Here is a 16,674-nt window from a genome sequence, read left to right as displayed (position 1 = left end):
GGCGCTCGGTCCGCGGAGGATATAATGCACGCCTACCACAGAAATGCTCTTTTTGACGGATCGGCCGACTAATTTGGTCGTTGTCACGGGGTATGCCTGACGATTAATGGCGACCACCTAGCTTATGCTACCGCGAATTCCTTGGAAATTCTTTCGTGCCTTCGTTCAGACGAAAAAAATGTTGCCCCTTAATTAACAGATCCGAATGGAAACAATAATAAAGTACTAAGGCCGCTATCCTCGATTTGTTGTCACAACTCGTAACTAAGCACATGTGGTAATGAAAAAAACAGATTCTATTGGAATTCGCGGTACTGTAAACGTTTGTTGATATACATATACGCATATATGTATAGTATTCGCGACGCACGTGCGATACTTTCTCACTTTTCGAAAGCATATTTCCTATTACGAACGATAGCATGATTTGTATATTTTTCAGGTTATACGTCGTTTATCATTAAGGGAATAGAAATTCACGTATTATATGTTTGATATAGTTATATGATAATATGTACTCATCTGGAACATGTAGCACTAAATGTATTATACAATCAAACTTTTTTGTGACGACAAATTGTCATAATAGTAACAAAATCTAGCATATGATACATTTTTTATTACATGTTACAGGCAGAAAATTATGTAATTCTTTATAAAATATGTATAAGCAAAGTTTGTACTTAACTAACTGAAGACTGAAGAATCGCCGAAAGCATGTGAAGTATACAAGGATGAGTGCCTCTGCGTGGACAAACACGTTCTCATTGTGGTTTTGATGATTGATGCACTAATTATCACTTAAACACGTCTTGACAGTATCAATAATTACAAATAAACGCGACTCTATAACGGCGAACACGAGTGCTGCGCGCTATTTTCGTGAGTCGACTGCCAACCTCGCCATGCCATCTTGCGTACCAAACAGAAAATGATTTCAAATTTTATCGGCGTGCAATCTTTCGCGGCGAATTTGAAATTCGCCACATTACATCGTATTAGTGGTGAAGCGACTTTTACAGAAAGAGGCTAGTCGACAAAAGAGACAAATTGATCAGTCCTAAATTTTCAGTATTATAAGGTAATAAAAATAACTTGATAAGGCATAAAAATAAAAATATATATAATATTCTTTTTTCATTGTCATTAGCATAATTTTACTATTTTTTAATATGTAGTATACCTACTTACTTATAAGTACATATTTTAATGTTACATAATTATCACATACAAAATTCGATACAGTAATTAGTATTAGATTGAAATAAGCGAAATAGTTACCAGTTAACTAGGAACTTTGGACATTACTTTCAACTTTTATCATAACAAAAAAGAACACTTTAGAACGAAGAAACAAGATGTAATAAAATAAATATATGTTAATATGTTCGTCGCACTAAATGCTCACAAATGCGATGCCTTTTGTAATGATATTTGAAAATGATTAGCAGACATGACTAATTGGTTTCTTGGGAACCAATTGGCTAGTCGACTAGTTGGCCAAAACCCTAGTCGATACATTTCTACTTTATACATATACATATAGATAGTAAAATTTAGATTTTTCAAATTATAAACATAGAAAAAATGCGCCGTTACTTCCAAGTTCATTTTATTTCCAAGACAATAATGCAATGTACAGTAATGTCATTAGTAAAATATCGTCATAAACATTTGTGAATAATAAATTGGAATTGACGGTAAAGGGTAGTAGATAATAACAATATTGTAATACTGCCAACATAAAAGCGATTAGAGATAATAGAAATGATAAAATTGAAATAAAAATCCAGTAATTAAATATGTAACTGTTACAAGTAATAGTTCTATACCGTCCAATTTTACAATCATTTAAAATATTGAAAAATATACAAAATGATTAGGCATAATTTCAATATATGTAATACTTTTTTTAACGAAACAGGAATTTAATAAGAATATAATCAGTCTTCAATAACGTTTAACAGTTACAAACTGTTAAACATATCTCTTTCCTTTTTATCTTATTTTTTTGTATTTTTATTTTTTTACCTATAGTTTACTATAATTGAATAAGTTCTCTAAATTTTCTTCAAGTATATCCAACAGTATCCGTCACCGTGGGCAGAAAATCATGAACTACGAGTAAATGTAAAATATGATTTATGGTCTAATTTAAGGAACTGGAGACCGATTTCATTTTAGCCGCGTTAACAGCTGCAGCTAGTTTAGGCGCCTCTTGTAAAGCAGAATCGTTCGTTACGATCTGGTACGATTGTGCGATTTTTTCTTTCTCATGAATTGCTAGGCGCTGCCATTCTTTTTCCAATTTGTCCATCAAATTTTCCCTTCGCACCAGAGCCTCCTTGATCACGGATTGTTCATCTTCGTGCACCCATTTCTTCCACATGGCTTTTGCATCTTCACTAAAATAATATATACAAAAACAAAGATTATTAAAGATTACTAGAAAATTACAATAAAATAATTCTAGTACGTTTCATCATCCTTATGATCCAGGATTACTTATAACTCGACTTCCCAATTCTTTTTTATTATGTTTTCACTCATCTATCCTTGTACCATTCGCGTCTTTATCGTTAGAGACTCCATCGTAGACCACCTATTTGCGATCTATCGAGGACCGAACGTAAGGCGTACAGGATGACGAACGCCTTGGCACGTATTTACGAAACACTCGATGCGTGTAAGCGGTTAGTGCACATCAAGAGATAAAGAGTGAGGGAGAGAGACATGAATGAGTCACGGCTTTCGGTTGCAACATCGACGAATCTCGACTAATTCGAGAGGTGCTATTCGTCGTCCTAGACCCTTAACATCGTTCACGGTCACATACCGATATTGTAACAAATCTGGTCATCAGATGAACATTAAAGGAACTTACAATACATTTGCACATAAGTATTTTCAAGTTCTATTCGTACATATATAATTTTATGTATATTATAGTCGAATAATCTCGTTCGTCATCAACGGTCATGAAATAACATTTCCAACAATCAAATGAATCTATTATTGTAATTTGTTAAAATTTACCTGTACATTGTTGAATCCGTACAGACTTTTTCTCGTTGAAGAAGTTCCGCTTCCCTCTTATCGATGTTGTCGAATCCCCATTTTCTCGATTCTTCGTCCAAATCGAGGTTTTCCGTATGATACATCCTCTTTTCGCGAATTAGTTCCAGCCTATTCTTCATATCCCTCAGCCGCAAAGCCTCGTCCCAACACTGCTTGTTGCACGCGTGCGTCTCTCTCTTCTTGATGTCCTCGATCTTGGATTTCAGCTCCTTGTGAGTCAAGTAAAGGAACATCTGCCTCGAGAGATTCTTGTCCTCGGGAATCATTCGCAACCAGGGCATGGTTTTCTCAACTTCGAACTGTCGAGTATCCCTCTTTTCTGTGTTTTGATCTCTGTCGTTATTATATTTGTTTATCGAGCTTTCTACCTCACATGTATCCACACTATCTTGATCGATTTTTTGATTGGAAATATCATCCCGTTCAGCGAGATTCTTGGATTGTTCGTCTTTCGGGCTGACTGGACTACTTCCGCTTATTGTGTCGTTTTTAGAATCGTTGTGTTTGTTATCTAGTTCTGTGGTGGACTCTTTATCATCTACACGAGGAGGAATTTCTCTATTTGGCGAAGCAGAAGCCGGAGACGGACTACTTGGGTGGTCGTCAGGTTCGTTAGTTCTCATGTTAGTGTTTTCTAAACTTCTATGAGCATAACGGGCCGAGTATTTGGAAACAGGTCTGCCAGGTTCATGGTACGAATATCCTGGATACGGAGGATAGCGCAAAGGTTCTGGTTCTGTTTGTACAATTTCTTGCTCGTGTGAGGTCTTATTGCTATCTTCGGTCATTTTCGAGCCTCTACGACGAAAATTTTGATCGATTGGACGGATAACGTTTATCGAATCTCTGTAAGCACGAGAATATTGAAGATTGGTACCTCTGAGAGTGTCCCACCCAGTATTGGTCGATTCTTTGGGACAGACGAAGTAAGATTGATATCTTCGACAAGTTCTAGGTAGATACAGACTCTGTTCTGCGCGTTTCTCTCGTAATTTTTGCCTCAAAGCCTCTAACGACGTTTCCTCCTCGCGGCTTTTTACTCTTTTTCGTTCCTCCAATTCTCTTCTGTACGTCTCATCCTCCTCCTTCAACAAATTTCTCAATTTGTTCCTTCTGACATGTAACCTTTCCGCTTTTTTAGCCTTCTCGAGCTCACCTTTGGGGTCTAAATTCCTATAATTCCAAGAATCGTAGTGCTTGGCGATTCGGCACTCTCGTTCGAAGTATCTCGCGATTTGCTGGTAATAATCGTGCTTGAGCAACGCCTGGTTGTGTTTCTGCGCAGCTAGCTGGTATTGCCTCTCTCGATATCGTCCCACCCTTTAAACACGAGACAAGCTTCTGTTGATGATCTCTTGACAATATTTCGAATCTGATTGGAAAAAAACAAGATTTGATCAATCGTCGAATAGAGCGATGGCAACGATGGTTTATTGATAAAATTGGTGCAGTAATTACGTTTTATCGATGATACAATATTTTATAAAAAATAATTACATATCGTCTTTATTATCCGATTATTATATCATCGACGCGCAAAGTGCCAAAGCGTTAGTAGGTCGAACAGATTCATCGAACGATGTTCATCTCGTGAACGTCCGCGATGATCGATCCGACCTTCGTGTCGATCGGCACACGGTTGCATCGTAAACAGACGTGGGATACGTCGTAGGATCAAGCGAAGAGGCGTTTCAACCGAGAGAGTCACCGAAAACATCCTAGAAGAAGAGGACCGTCTTCTATTTCGAGCTTGCGTCTTTCTGTGACGTCACGTCGACGAAAATATCACGCGGTTAGGGAGGTGCAGTCGTGGCCCTGATGTGTGGTCCAGGTCTCAATCTTTCCCAGACTCCCAAAAATTCTCAACCACTTCGCTCTTCGGTAATTCCTCTTGTCGACGTTGGCGAGGATCAATCGTTCGTAGATCTAAAAGGGATCCTAATTCGGTCGCGAGATCTCTTCGCTTAGGTCCAACGGGACCAGTGAACCGCGAGGACAATCCGGAAGATTTCCCGAGTGTAAAACGTCTCGAGGAAAGTGGGTCGTGGCTCTCCCACGTAAAACCGATCCCCACCTTTTCATTTCGTCGTCCAGGAGTCCGTCAGTGGCGCATCGTACACGTCCTCGAGAGGATCCTCGTCATTACGCACGCCCAGAGCCGATACACAGATCCCCGTGCCTCTTTGTCTAATTCCATCGACAGGTGGAAGTCGATAGGAAAGTCGAAGCTAAGACGAGAAGAGAACCCTGTGACAGAATAAAGAAGAATGCCTGGTGCCGGTGGTCAACCACCACCGCAGAGGACCACCTTCAGGCCACCTTGGGTCAAAGATGGTCCGTCACCTTTACCTATGCCTACTGCACCCTGGACCCTCAATTCCAGAAGAGATTCGAAATCAAAAGTCGAGGAACCACCTCCGTTTACCCAAGTTACGTTAAAAGTGAGTCTTTCTTTTCTCAATTTACTTTGTCATCTTTGTCAACTTTTAACACGCGATAAAATGGATTATACGAACGATACGAAAGAATTATCCGCAAAAGCCAATTTCAATTTACGTCAAACAAATTACACGTCCACCGGTTGAATTTGCTTTTTTTGTCTGGTTTCGGGATCGTCAGGGCGCTAGCTCATTGTCTGATCAAATACGGACTTATGCTACTAGAAACGACGAAGAATCAGGCCCGCCTTGTGCAGTCTTTTTCCATTCAGATATTAGGTTTCAAAGTCACCAGGCTTGACTATTAATAACTTGCGTGGGTGTCGAGTAACAAGTTCTCGCGTATAATCGTTTCGACAAGTAGAAATTTACAAGGGCGTTGCATCTGAATTATACAACGTAGTGCGATTATTATTAGAAATATGAAATTACGCTTGGAAAAACAGCGAGCAGCTAATTTGTGGAAATATTTACGATTCGTTGTATGCGCTTCTGTACGTGTGTAAATCAACTACGCCGCCTATGCCGATCATCCGAGTTATCGTACTTTTGTTTATTTGCATTTTTCGTCGTGCGACGATTCGAAAACGCGTACTTTTGATATTTTGGCAATGGGCCACGCGAAACGACCACGAACACGAATGGATCCTCGATCGTGCGAAAACGCGAGAAACGTGATGTTCGAAGTTCCAAAGACACGTGGAAACGTCATGATCATTCGCGTCACGCTATTGTTTACAACTGTCGCGAGTAGTTAGATCATCGACAAGTTCGATTGCAATTTACGAAATCCGCCATCACTTTCGCTACATCTCGATATTTCAGCGCATAAAGCGCATACGAAATTTTCTATCGAACAGTTAAGTTGAAAATTTTCCAACAAATACGAAATTCAGAAATTCCAAAAATATCGCTCTATTCATTCTCCTATGAATAATCCAATTAACATAATACAAAAATAAACTGTTTTCTATAAATATTCTGTTTGCGCTAGAATTTCTTTAATCGCAAACGTTTCATCGCAAACGATAAGGAAGTTTTTAATCCCATGATTGGTAATACGATCGAGCTTCTCGGATGATAGAAACCTATCGATTCGTTTTAAAGTTTGAATTATGCAAATGGATTATCGGATTTTAATATAATTAAACGGAGATTTATTAGAATCGTGAAGCTGTTCGTACACCTGCCTACATGAGACATCAAAGGGATTGAATTAATTTGATTTTCTCGATACAAGCACGATCAGACAGAGAAGGCTAGCCTTACGGGTCCTCGCATATAAGCCTCTGGGTCACGATTATTTAAAGAACACGCGTTTCTATTTCAACTGTCTTGCCAGCTGCGTCTTCCGCCAGTTTCTTAACGAGTTTATATTACGGTTTTGCGTAAATATACCGATAAGTTGTGCTGGATTTGCAAATTCTACTGTAAAGATCTGGACGTTTCTGTGTTCCGATAATCATCCCAATTTTCGCACCCACGTTTCAATTTTCTTTCATAAAGCGATAGGATCAACAAAGAAGTAGTACGTTCTTTTCAAAAAGAAGAAACAGTACAATATCAGGAAAAATAATGATCGAAGTTTCTAGATTGAAAAGGAGCGCGGAGCAAGTGCGAATTAGATTATTTAAAGACGACCGAACGAACATCGATACTTGCCAAGAGAATTCTCGAGACTTTCTTTCTTTAGGAACGAAGGATGCTAGGTGGGGGAGTACGGTCTTTTTCTTTTTATCTATTTTCCAATACGACAATCTTTCGCGGCACGCACGACGTACTATCATTTTCTTCCTTTTACCACGCGTCATAATCAACGAGTCCTGCGAGTAATCGCCAACAGGCTGATCTGAGATACAAAGCTGCTGCGAACATAAATATTCGTCGATCGTGAACAGTAAAGTGATTGTAACCGAAAAACTGAGTACGCGACGACTGGCGATTGGCATGTAAATATTACTAGTACGATAAACGTAATATTTAGGCTCCTGGCGAAAAACGTCTCAAGTAGATGAAAATAGAATAAACGCGAAAGAAGTGGAAAGCATATTTTTAAAACGTATAAAGACACTACGAAGTACTGTTCGTTAGGGATAAGAAAATACTTTAATAAAATACTTTATAGAAGAGGGAAAAATTCCTAGTGAAAATCTTGATAAAAGGTGATATATCGATAAAATGGTAAGAAATTCAAAGGAGAGAAATAAAACTGTTTATTGGTTTATAGAGTGTATCGAAACCAGAAGCGAAGCCCTCGGCGGAAACACAGCCACGTAAGCAGAGCAAGATCACAATAATCCCGTCACAGCCTAAAAGCGAGAAGAATACGAGCAGTCAACCGGCACCGACGAAGCTTCGCGAGAATGGACGACAAGAGCCAAATTCGAGGCCACAGCTCGAACGACAGGTTCGAATCGAGAGGTCCCGATCTCGAGGTGATACGATACCTCTCTCCAAGAGTGAGAGCACTACAGGTAACGGCATGAACCTCTCCGTAAAAACAAAGCTTAACCATAAACCATAAACATTCGTAATATTATCATAAACGTTACAAAATTATCAGATCTATTCTAATCGATACCTCTTATGTTGCGCCAACGCGACAGTTATATATCATGTTAAACGCAACAAACGTTTTCAACTAATTTAACTTTCTTCGCGGTAATGATCATGTATGAAACGTAAAAGGCACAAAAATTTGCGATACCATTCGGTCAGGATAAAAATAAAATTTTCGTATAAATAGGAGCGCCGACATTATCAAAAAGCTCGTCGAGGGCAGCGATCCCGCCACCACCACCTCCAAGACCTCCGCCACCACCTCCGAGTAGAACGATCTTGAAAGATCTTCCCCCACTAAACGACACGCAACAACAACAACTGGAAATGTTGAAACAGAGACCACGGAAACGTCCTGATTGGGCAAGCATGATGAAAGAAGTGGAAAGCGGAAAACCTTTGAGACACGTGAAGTGCAATGACAGAAGTGCGCCCTTGATCGAAAGGGTGAACAAGGTTACAGCTGATCCAGCAGGTGATCGTCGATCGAACTTCGATTCTACTCAGATTTCCCTTGGGTGATACTTTTCGGAACGAACAACCGATTTCACCGTGTTTGTCGATTAGTCGCTAGTAGAAAACCCTTTTGTTTTGTTACGTACCCCTCGAACCCTCTTTTTATCCTTGTGAATGTCGATCTAAAAGGGGCTCGTACGAGTATAATTAATTAAATTGTTAATAAGCTTTCATTCGATCAGCTTTTGTTTCTGAACTGTGATATGACCTGTTTGTAGTACACACAGTAGCTATTGTTCTGATCCCGTTCTCCTAGAAGAGAACCCCTCTCGTCTGTAGTTTAATAATATTATTATCGTTGAATTAACTGTTGTCTTCGTGTTTAGTGGGTTTTTATCGACATACCCTCTTTTTCCTATTTCCTTTATCCCCTAAATGAACTCTAAGGTTGGAATCATGGAGATTGTCTCTGAATTGTATTTATTATAAACGGTGGATGTGTGTCAGTTGTACTGATAGAGTGTTTCTAACTAGGGAAGGCACACTTTGTGTTCGAATCTGAAAAATCGAACATGCATAACCAATTGCTGAAGCAGATTCAGGAAGGTGTAAAATTAAAGAGAGTACAGACCAACGATCGATCGAGACCAATGCTACAGGGCTTGAGGAAATTCCGAAGGCAGCTGACGATAGAGGAGCAAATGCAAAAGTCTGAAGAACCCACGGATGACACTATTTCGGATGACATGGACGACATTGATGCCGTAAGGGATGACTTACAAAGTACTAAACAAATGCTTGCGCTTGAACTTAGAAATAAGGAGGCATTAGAAAAGGAGAACAAAAAATTACAAGTACGTTTCTTAAAGTATTGTTAAGCCAGAGTATCGTCGGAAAAAACGGCGACAATCTGTTGATTTTCCTTGATGTTTCCTACAGGCAAGGATTTTAAATCTTGAAGCCGAAGTCGACCATGCAAAATCTCAGAAAAGCGTGCAAGAACAAAGGAAGTACGACGAGCAAATTACAGAATCATTGAAAAAGGACGCTCAGCAAGCAAGAGAAGATGCTGAGAAATTTGAGAAAGAATATGCGATTGTCTCGGGCGAAAGAGACAAACTAAAAAATGAATTGGAGGAAATAAGAAGGATGTATGCTGCTTTAGAAAGACGAATGAAAGCTGGTACAAGCCAATGAATATTTACAGCTACTTAACTTACTTAACTTAGACTGGGCTACTTAACTTTCATTTCTACTTAAGATCATTCGCACATATTATATACGTAATACTAAAAAATCATGATCTTAGAAATATTTTAACAACATGCATAACAAAAACTTTTAATGAAAAACTAAATATCTGATCTGACTCGTTATTAGTTTTTCATTAATAGTACTAAACCTGCTTACGCTTATACTAATTTTGCTTCTTTATTAAACGCTTTGCAAATTAGAGCAAGAGTTTGAGCCTGTACCGATAATTGAGCTAGCAGATGATGGCCACGAAGCAGCTTGGTACAATGTTTCAGGAATGGCACTGGCTGGTTGTCCAAGTGCAAAAGATGTAGCAAAAATAGCTTCTCAAAAAAGTATAGATAAAAGAGAACCGAGTGAAAGTGAAGAAGAGGAAGAAGAAAGTTCAGAGGAAGAAGATGACAAAGATCCAAGGGCAGCAGAGAAACGGTTACAAAGAGAGATCAAACTTTTGATAACCAAGATTAAAAATTTCAAGTGAGTAATAATATATTAAAGTTTAATATATAATAAAGAAACTAATGTCAATTTTATCAAATAGGGACAAAGCTGTTAATGCCAGAAAAGAAAGACACGCGTTAAAAGATCAAATTAAACAGCAACAACAATTGTTGAAAGAAGAAAGGAGAAAGTATAAACATCTTCAGGAAGAAGTTGATAAAATGGCAAAGTTAATGTCAGAAAGTGATGACGATAAGGATGAAGATGAAGAAGAAGAGGAAGAAGAAGAAACAGAATCAGAAGAATCAGAATCTGAAGAATCTGAAGACGAAGAAACTGAAACAGAAGATGAAGATCAATCTCTGGAAGGTCAACGAAATACATTACAGGTAATACAAACTGTTATACGATAACATGTTACATAAGAATCTTTTAATTGTATATATATTTTAACAGAAACAAGCCAAGAAACACGAAGGACGTTTAGCTGCATTAAGAAAAGGTAATTATCTGCTCAAAGCACAAGTCGACAGGCTGAAAGATGATTTAGTAAAACAACGGGAAGATAGTTTCACTCTCCAAGAAGATCTTGACTCCGTGTTAGCAGAGTTAGGTTAAGTTAATGTAAAAAAACATTTCTATGAATGATTATGAACAATTGTATACATACACATATAAATATTACATCTGAAAATATAGAAAATATTATGTCTGAAAAACCAGACGCAACTAATACACGCACACTCACCTAGCGCCTAGCGTCTTTTGTAGAAAATTACACAAATAGATTTTTGTTCAATCGACTGCAGAGCATAGAGCTACTATTTTGTGGTACCGGTTATTAAACGCATTAATTTGTTTTCTTTAGTATTTGTGGTAAATATCTTATGTACGCGTAACGATACTTACGCTGTACTTAACGACGTAACGGTCTAGAGATAAAACATTAAACCGTATTTATTGATCGAAACAAAAGACGCAACGTCAAGGATATCATGTAATGTAAGTTTTCTATACAACACATCTATACACATCTATCGTAAAATTTCTCGCGAACGCCGAAAATGTTTATATGAGATTACAAATATTGCTTTTTTTGCTATTTTGTTGTTAAATATTTTTTAATAAAGACGATTATTATTCGATCATCAAGTTTCTATACAGGTTATTTACAAATTGAAAAGTCAATACAACACTTACATGCTTGCACTTGAAATCAATCAACGAGCAGGTTATTTCCAGAATGTACAAGCTATATTTTTTCAACGATGATACTTTATTTAGAGTACACAATAACATAAATCACTACGTTTATTACAGCTTCAACGAAACTGCAACTACGCATTAACGTAGTTTGAAAAGAACGTTTACCTACATCTAACATGACGTATGATAAAATCCCTAGTGATGTTTCTTACACTGGCGTCGCAAACATTTCACTTGCATATAGTTTACATTACGAGCGTATAGTCATCGTCGTTAACAAATGTATAAAATTTTTATTGAACGGTATTTTCTCTTTTATATTTTTCTGTTACATCGACATTTCAGCTGATATAATTAGGAAAGGAATGCGAAATGCAAAAAATAAATGCCGGGTATATGAGCGGAGATGATAGCGGCATTTTTAAAATTCAAAATTATATTTGAAATATCAGAATATCACTATTGTTTTCCAATGGGTTACATATTCCATATAAATATATATATATATATTTACAGTAGTGTTATAGTTTTAGAACATTATTTGTATCTTAAATGGTCTTAAAACCTGTTCCATTTATAAAAATTTTACTTGTCATAAACAATCTGACAATACTGAGTATAGTGAAACTGAATATACCGAAGCTAAATTGAAAAAAATACGCTGAATTTTAATCACGGGTAGATCATGTTCTTTAGGAGAGTTTTTCACAGAGATGATACAAACAATGTGAGATACTTTAATTATACAGCGAGAGTTAATTTGAAAGTATTAAATTATTACAGGTAATTAAATTCTTATTGCTCGGTACTATTATCACTCTTAAATTACGTACATAATATGCACGCTAACAAAATAAAACGGGAAAGTAAATTTATTAAAAAAAAAAAAAAAAAAAAGAAAAAAGAAATCACGTATGTACATTCGTTTACATACAAACATTCGGCATTACGTTTGACTTAACTTAGGTCAAAAATTAATATATTTTATAATTAGGGCATGAGTTTACATGGTCCACAAACTGCTTTACTTTTGCAACTTTTTAATGAATTAGTAATCTTCACGTTGAATACCCATCCAAACACAATAGAAATAAATATACCTCTTCTTTTGTAACAATATATCGACGAATGATGGCGTCCGTGTACTAATCTGCTGAGTCTTTCATAAGACTATAAATGTTAATATTTGTTTTTTTATCCACATCTGTATTTTTTAATCCATATTTTATTTCCATCCATATTACATATTATACATATATTTACATATAGACTTGCAAAATAAATACTAAACGTTCGCATTTTCAGCAATGCGACAATAAAATCTTTCATATCAATGCAAATGTTGCATTTCGACTTCATAGAATACTGAATATTAAGCGAGTAATAATTTTCTTGGTTGGCAAGATCAGTAGAACCTAATATTTCGTTTTTATACAATTTTAGTATTAGGAATGTTAACCACTGATATATTTCGACGTATTTTAGATTCAAGTAGTGTAAGTTTCTATTAGTCACCTATGTTTTTTTTAGAATCTGCATTACTTATTTAATATCCTGTATTCGTGAACATTTTTTCCAAGGCACTAATATAACATTCAGTAATCTCATTAGTAAAATATCGTTATTTACATCTGTGAAAAAATAGTTGGAATTGACTGTAAAGTGTAATAGGTAAAAACAATAACGTGATATCGCCAACACAGTGACTACAATGCTAAAACGGAAATAAAAACCCATTAATTACATTTGTAACTTTTACAGGTAAGTAATGGTTCTATAGCGTCTAATTTTGCAAACAATCATTTAATATATTAAAAAATGCACGAAATTATTAGGAACATTTTCACTATATGTAATACTTTCAACAGTTATAAACTGTTAAACATATCTCTTTCCTTTTTGTCTTATTTTTTTGTATTTTTATTTTTTTATCTATAGTTTATTATAATTAAAATATTCTCTAAATTTTCTTCAAATACATCCAACAGTATCTGACACTGTGGGCAGAAAATCATGAACTACGAGTAAAAACTATTTATGGTCTAACTCAACAAACTGGGAACCGTTTCATTCTAGCCGTTAACGGTTGCAGCTAGTTTAGGCAGCTCTAGCAGAATAGAATCATTCATTACAATGTGGTACGAATGTGCGATCTTTTCTTTCTCATGAATTGCTAGGCGCTGCCATTTTTCTTCCAATCTGTTCATCAAATCTTCCCTTCGCATTAAAGCGTCCTTGATCGTAGATTGTTCATCTTCGTCCACCCATTTCTTCCACATGGCTTTTGCATCGTCACTAAAATAATATATACAAAAACAAAGATTATTAAAGATTAATAGAAAATTACAATAAATATTTTTCATCATTTTTATGATCCAGGATTACTTATAACTCGACTTCCCAATTCTTTTTTATTATGTTTTCATTCATCTACCCTTATACCATTCGCGTCTTTATCGTTAGAGACTCCATCGTAGACCACCTATTTGCGATCTATTGAGGGTCGAATGTACGGCGTATGAGATGACGAACGCCTTGGTACGTATTTACGAAACACTCGACGAATGTAAGCGGTTAGTGTACATCGAGAGATAAAGAGAGAGTGAGAGAAAGAGACGCGAATGAGACACGGCTTTCGGTTGCAACTTTGACGAATTTCGACGAATTCGAGAGATGCTATTTGTCGTCTTAGACCCTTAACATCGTTCACGGTCACATACCGATATTGTACCAGATCTGATCATCGGATGAACATTAAAAGAACTTACATTACATTTGCAGGTAAGTATTTTCGAGTTCTATTCGTACATATATAATTTTATGTATATTATAGTCGAATCATCTCGTTCGTCACCAACGGTCATGAAATAACATTTCCAACAATTAAATGAAACTACTATTGTAATTTGATAAAATTTACCTGTACATTGTTGAATCCGTACAGACTTTTTCTCGTTGAAGAAGTTCCGCTTCCCTCTTATCGATGTTGACGAATCCACACCTTCTCGATTCTTCGTCCAAATCGATGTTCTCCGTATGATACATCCTCTTTTCGCGAATTAGTTCCAGCCTGTTCTTTATGTCCCTCAACCGTAGAGCTTCGTCCCAACAGTGCTTGTTGCACGCCTGCGTCTCTTTCTTCTGGATGTCCTCGATCTTAGATTTCAGTTCCGTGTGGGTCAAGTAAAGGAACATCTGCCTCGAGAGATTCTTGTCCTCGGGAATCATTCGCAACCAGGGCATGGTTTTCTCAACTTCGAACTCCTGAGTATCCTTCTTTTCTGTGTTTTGATCTCTGTCGTTATTATATTTGTTTATCGAGCTTTCTATCTCATATGTATCCACACTATCTTGATCAATGTTTTGATTGGAAATATCATCCTGTTCAGCGAGATTCTTGGGTTGTTCGTCTTTCGGGCTGACTGGACTACTTTCGCTTAATGTGTCGTCTTTAAAATCGTTTTCCATGATATCTAGTTCTGTTGCGGTCTCTTTATCATCTACACGAGGAGGAGCTTCTTTATTTGGCGAAGCAGAATCAGCAGACGAACTATTTGATGGATTGTCGTCAGATTCGTTAGTTCTCATGTTAGTATTTTCTAAACTTTGATGAGCATAACGAGCCGAATACTTCGAAACAGGCCTTCCAGGTTCGTGGTACGAATATCCTGGATACGGAGGATAGCGCAGAGGTTTCGGTTCCTTTTGCGCAATTTCTTCTTCCTGAGGGATCTTATCGCTATTTTCGCTCATTTTTAAGCCTCTACGATGAAAATTTTAGTCACTTGAACGAACATTTATCGAATCTCCGTAAGCACGAAAGTACTGAGGATTAGTACCTCTAAGAGTGTCCCAGCTTGTACTGATTGACTCTCTCGATATCGTCCCAACCTTTAAACACGAGACAAGCTTCTTTTGATGATCTCTTGACAATATTTCGAATCTGATTAGAAAAAAACAAAATTTAATCAATCATCGGATACGAAATATCAAATTAAACAGCAACAAAAATTGTTGAAAGAAGAAAAGAAGAAGTATAAACATCCTCAGAAAGAAGTTGATGAAATAGCAATGTTAATATCAGAAAGTGAAGATGACGATAAGAATGAAGAGGAAGAGGAGGAAGAAAAAGAAACGGAATCAGAAGAATCAGAATCTAAGGAATCTGAAAATGAAGATGAATTTCTAGAAAGTCAACGAAATACTTTACAGGTGATACAAATTGCTATACGACGTGTCAAATAAGAATCTCTTAATTGTACATATATTTTGACACAAACAAGCCCCCCACCCCCACCCCCCACCCCAAAAAACGCGGAGAACGTTTAGCTGCAATTGTGCCCCTTAAAGCACAAGTCGACAGATTGAAAGATGATTTAGTAAGACAACGGGGAAATAGTCTCACTCTCCGGGAAGATCTTGACTACGTGTTAGCAGAGTTAAGTTAATGTAAAAAAAGCATGTCTAAGAATGATTATGAATAATTGTATACATACACATATAATTATTACATCTAGAAATATAGAAAATATTATGTTTGAAAAACCAAAAGCAACTATTATACGCATACTCACTCATCGCCTAACGTTTTTTGTAGAAAATTATACAAATACAATTTTTGTTCAATCAACTGCAAAGTACAGAGCTATTATGTTGTTGTACTGATTATTAAACGCACCGATTATTATAAAACGCGATAATTTATTTTCTTTAGTATCTATGACAAATGTCTTATGTACGCGTGACGATACTTACGCTGTCCTTACTCGTAATGGTGTAACGGACCGGAGATAAAATATCAAACCGTATCTATTGATCGAAACAAAGGACGCAATGCCTGTGGCGCATGTCATGTAATGTGTGTTCTATATAACACATCTATACACATCTATCGTAATGTTTCCCATGAACGCCGGAAATGTTTATATGAGATTACGAATATTGCTCTTTTGCTATTTTGTTGTTAAATATTTTTTAATAAAGACGATTATTACACGATCATCAAGTTTCTATACAGTTTCTAAAAAATGAATACAATACTTACATGCTTGCACTTGAAATCAATCAACGAGCAGGTTATTTCCAGAATGTACAAGCTATATTTTTTCAACGATGATATTTTATTTAGAGTACACAATAACATAAATCACTACGTTTATTACAGCTTCAACGAAACTGCAACTACGCATTAACGTAGTTTGAAAAGAACGTTTACCTACATCTAACATGACGTATGATAAAA

General features: G+C 36.6%; 3 protein-coding genes and 1 long non-coding RNA gene across 8 annotated transcripts; 1 reads left to right on the top strand and 3 right to left on the bottom strand.

Annotated features, from left to right (window-relative positions):
• Positions 1-2,001: 2,001 nt before the first annotated feature.
• On the bottom strand, positions 2,002-16,641 carry LOC117236971. 4 transcript variants are annotated; one of them, XM_033500456.1, is made up of 4 exons: positions 11,427-11,546; positions 5,153-5,325; positions 3,037-4,398; positions 2,002-2,405 (listed from the first exon to the last, which is right to left on the bottom strand). In XM_033500456.1, the coding sequence occupies exons 2-4, from the start codon at positions 5,158-5,160 to the stop codon at positions 2,150-2,152; spliced, it is 1,626 nt and encodes a 541-aa protein (XP_033356347.1). In that variant the 5' UTR covers positions 5,161-5,325; positions 11,427-11,546; the 3' UTR covers positions 2,002-2,149. The 4 variants fall into 4 exon arrangements, with proteins under 4 accessions (XP_033356347.1, XP_033356349.1, XP_033356348.1 ...); XM_033500458.1 differs by lacking the exons at positions 5,153-5,325; positions 11,427-11,546 and adding an exon at positions 16,477-16,641; XM_033500457.1 differs by lacking the exon at positions 5,153-5,325 and having other exon boundaries at positions 11,427-11,560.
• Positions 5,164-11,093, top strand: LOC117236968 (glutamic acid-rich protein-like). Of its 2 annotated transcripts, none has more exons than XM_033500451.1 (8): positions 5,164-5,519; positions 7,744-7,990; positions 8,263-8,550; positions 9,066-9,385; positions 9,471-9,714; positions 10,061-10,262; positions 10,327-10,615; positions 10,683-11,093. In XM_033500451.1, exons 1-8 carry the CDS (start codon positions 5,346-5,348, stop codon positions 10,842-10,844), a joined length of 1,926 nt encoding a protein of 641 aa, XP_033356342.1. In that variant the 5' UTR covers positions 5,164-5,345; the 3' UTR covers positions 10,845-11,093. The 2 variants fall into 2 exon arrangements, with proteins under 2 accessions (XP_033356342.1, XP_033356341.1); XM_033500450.1 differs by having other exon boundaries at positions 9,986-10,262.
• Positions 10,777-11,414, bottom strand: LOC117236978. Its single transcript, XR_004493925.1, has 2 exons — positions 10,975-11,414; positions 10,777-10,913 (listed from the first exon to the last, which is right to left on the bottom strand). It is a non-coding gene; the product is annotated as an uncharacterized LOC117236978 (long non-coding RNA).
• Positions 12,648-16,300, bottom strand: LOC117236975. Its single transcript, XM_033500464.1, has 4 exons — positions 16,188-16,300; positions 15,272-15,375; positions 14,353-15,193; positions 12,648-13,727 (listed from the first exon to the last, which is right to left on the bottom strand). Exons 1-4 carry the CDS (start codon positions 16,283-16,285, stop codon positions 13,505-13,507), a joined length of 1,266 nt encoding a protein of 421 aa, XP_033356355.1. The 5' UTR covers positions 16,286-16,300; the 3' UTR covers positions 12,648-13,504.
• Positions 16,642-16,674: the final 33 nt, after the last annotated feature.

Source organism: Bombus vosnesenskii, unplaced genomic scaffold (assembly GCF_011952255.1).
Source record: "Bombus vosnesenskii isolate JDL3184/JDL3185 unplaced genomic scaffold, Bvos_JDL3184-5_v1.1 scf7180000013352, whole genome shotgun sequence".
Classification (NCBI taxonomy): domain Eukaryota; kingdom Metazoa; phylum Arthropoda; class Insecta; order Hymenoptera; family Apidae; genus Bombus; species Bombus vosnesenskii.
The sequence above is the reverse complement of the archived record's forward strand: the minus strand, read 5'-3'. Positions and strand labels throughout refer to the sequence as shown.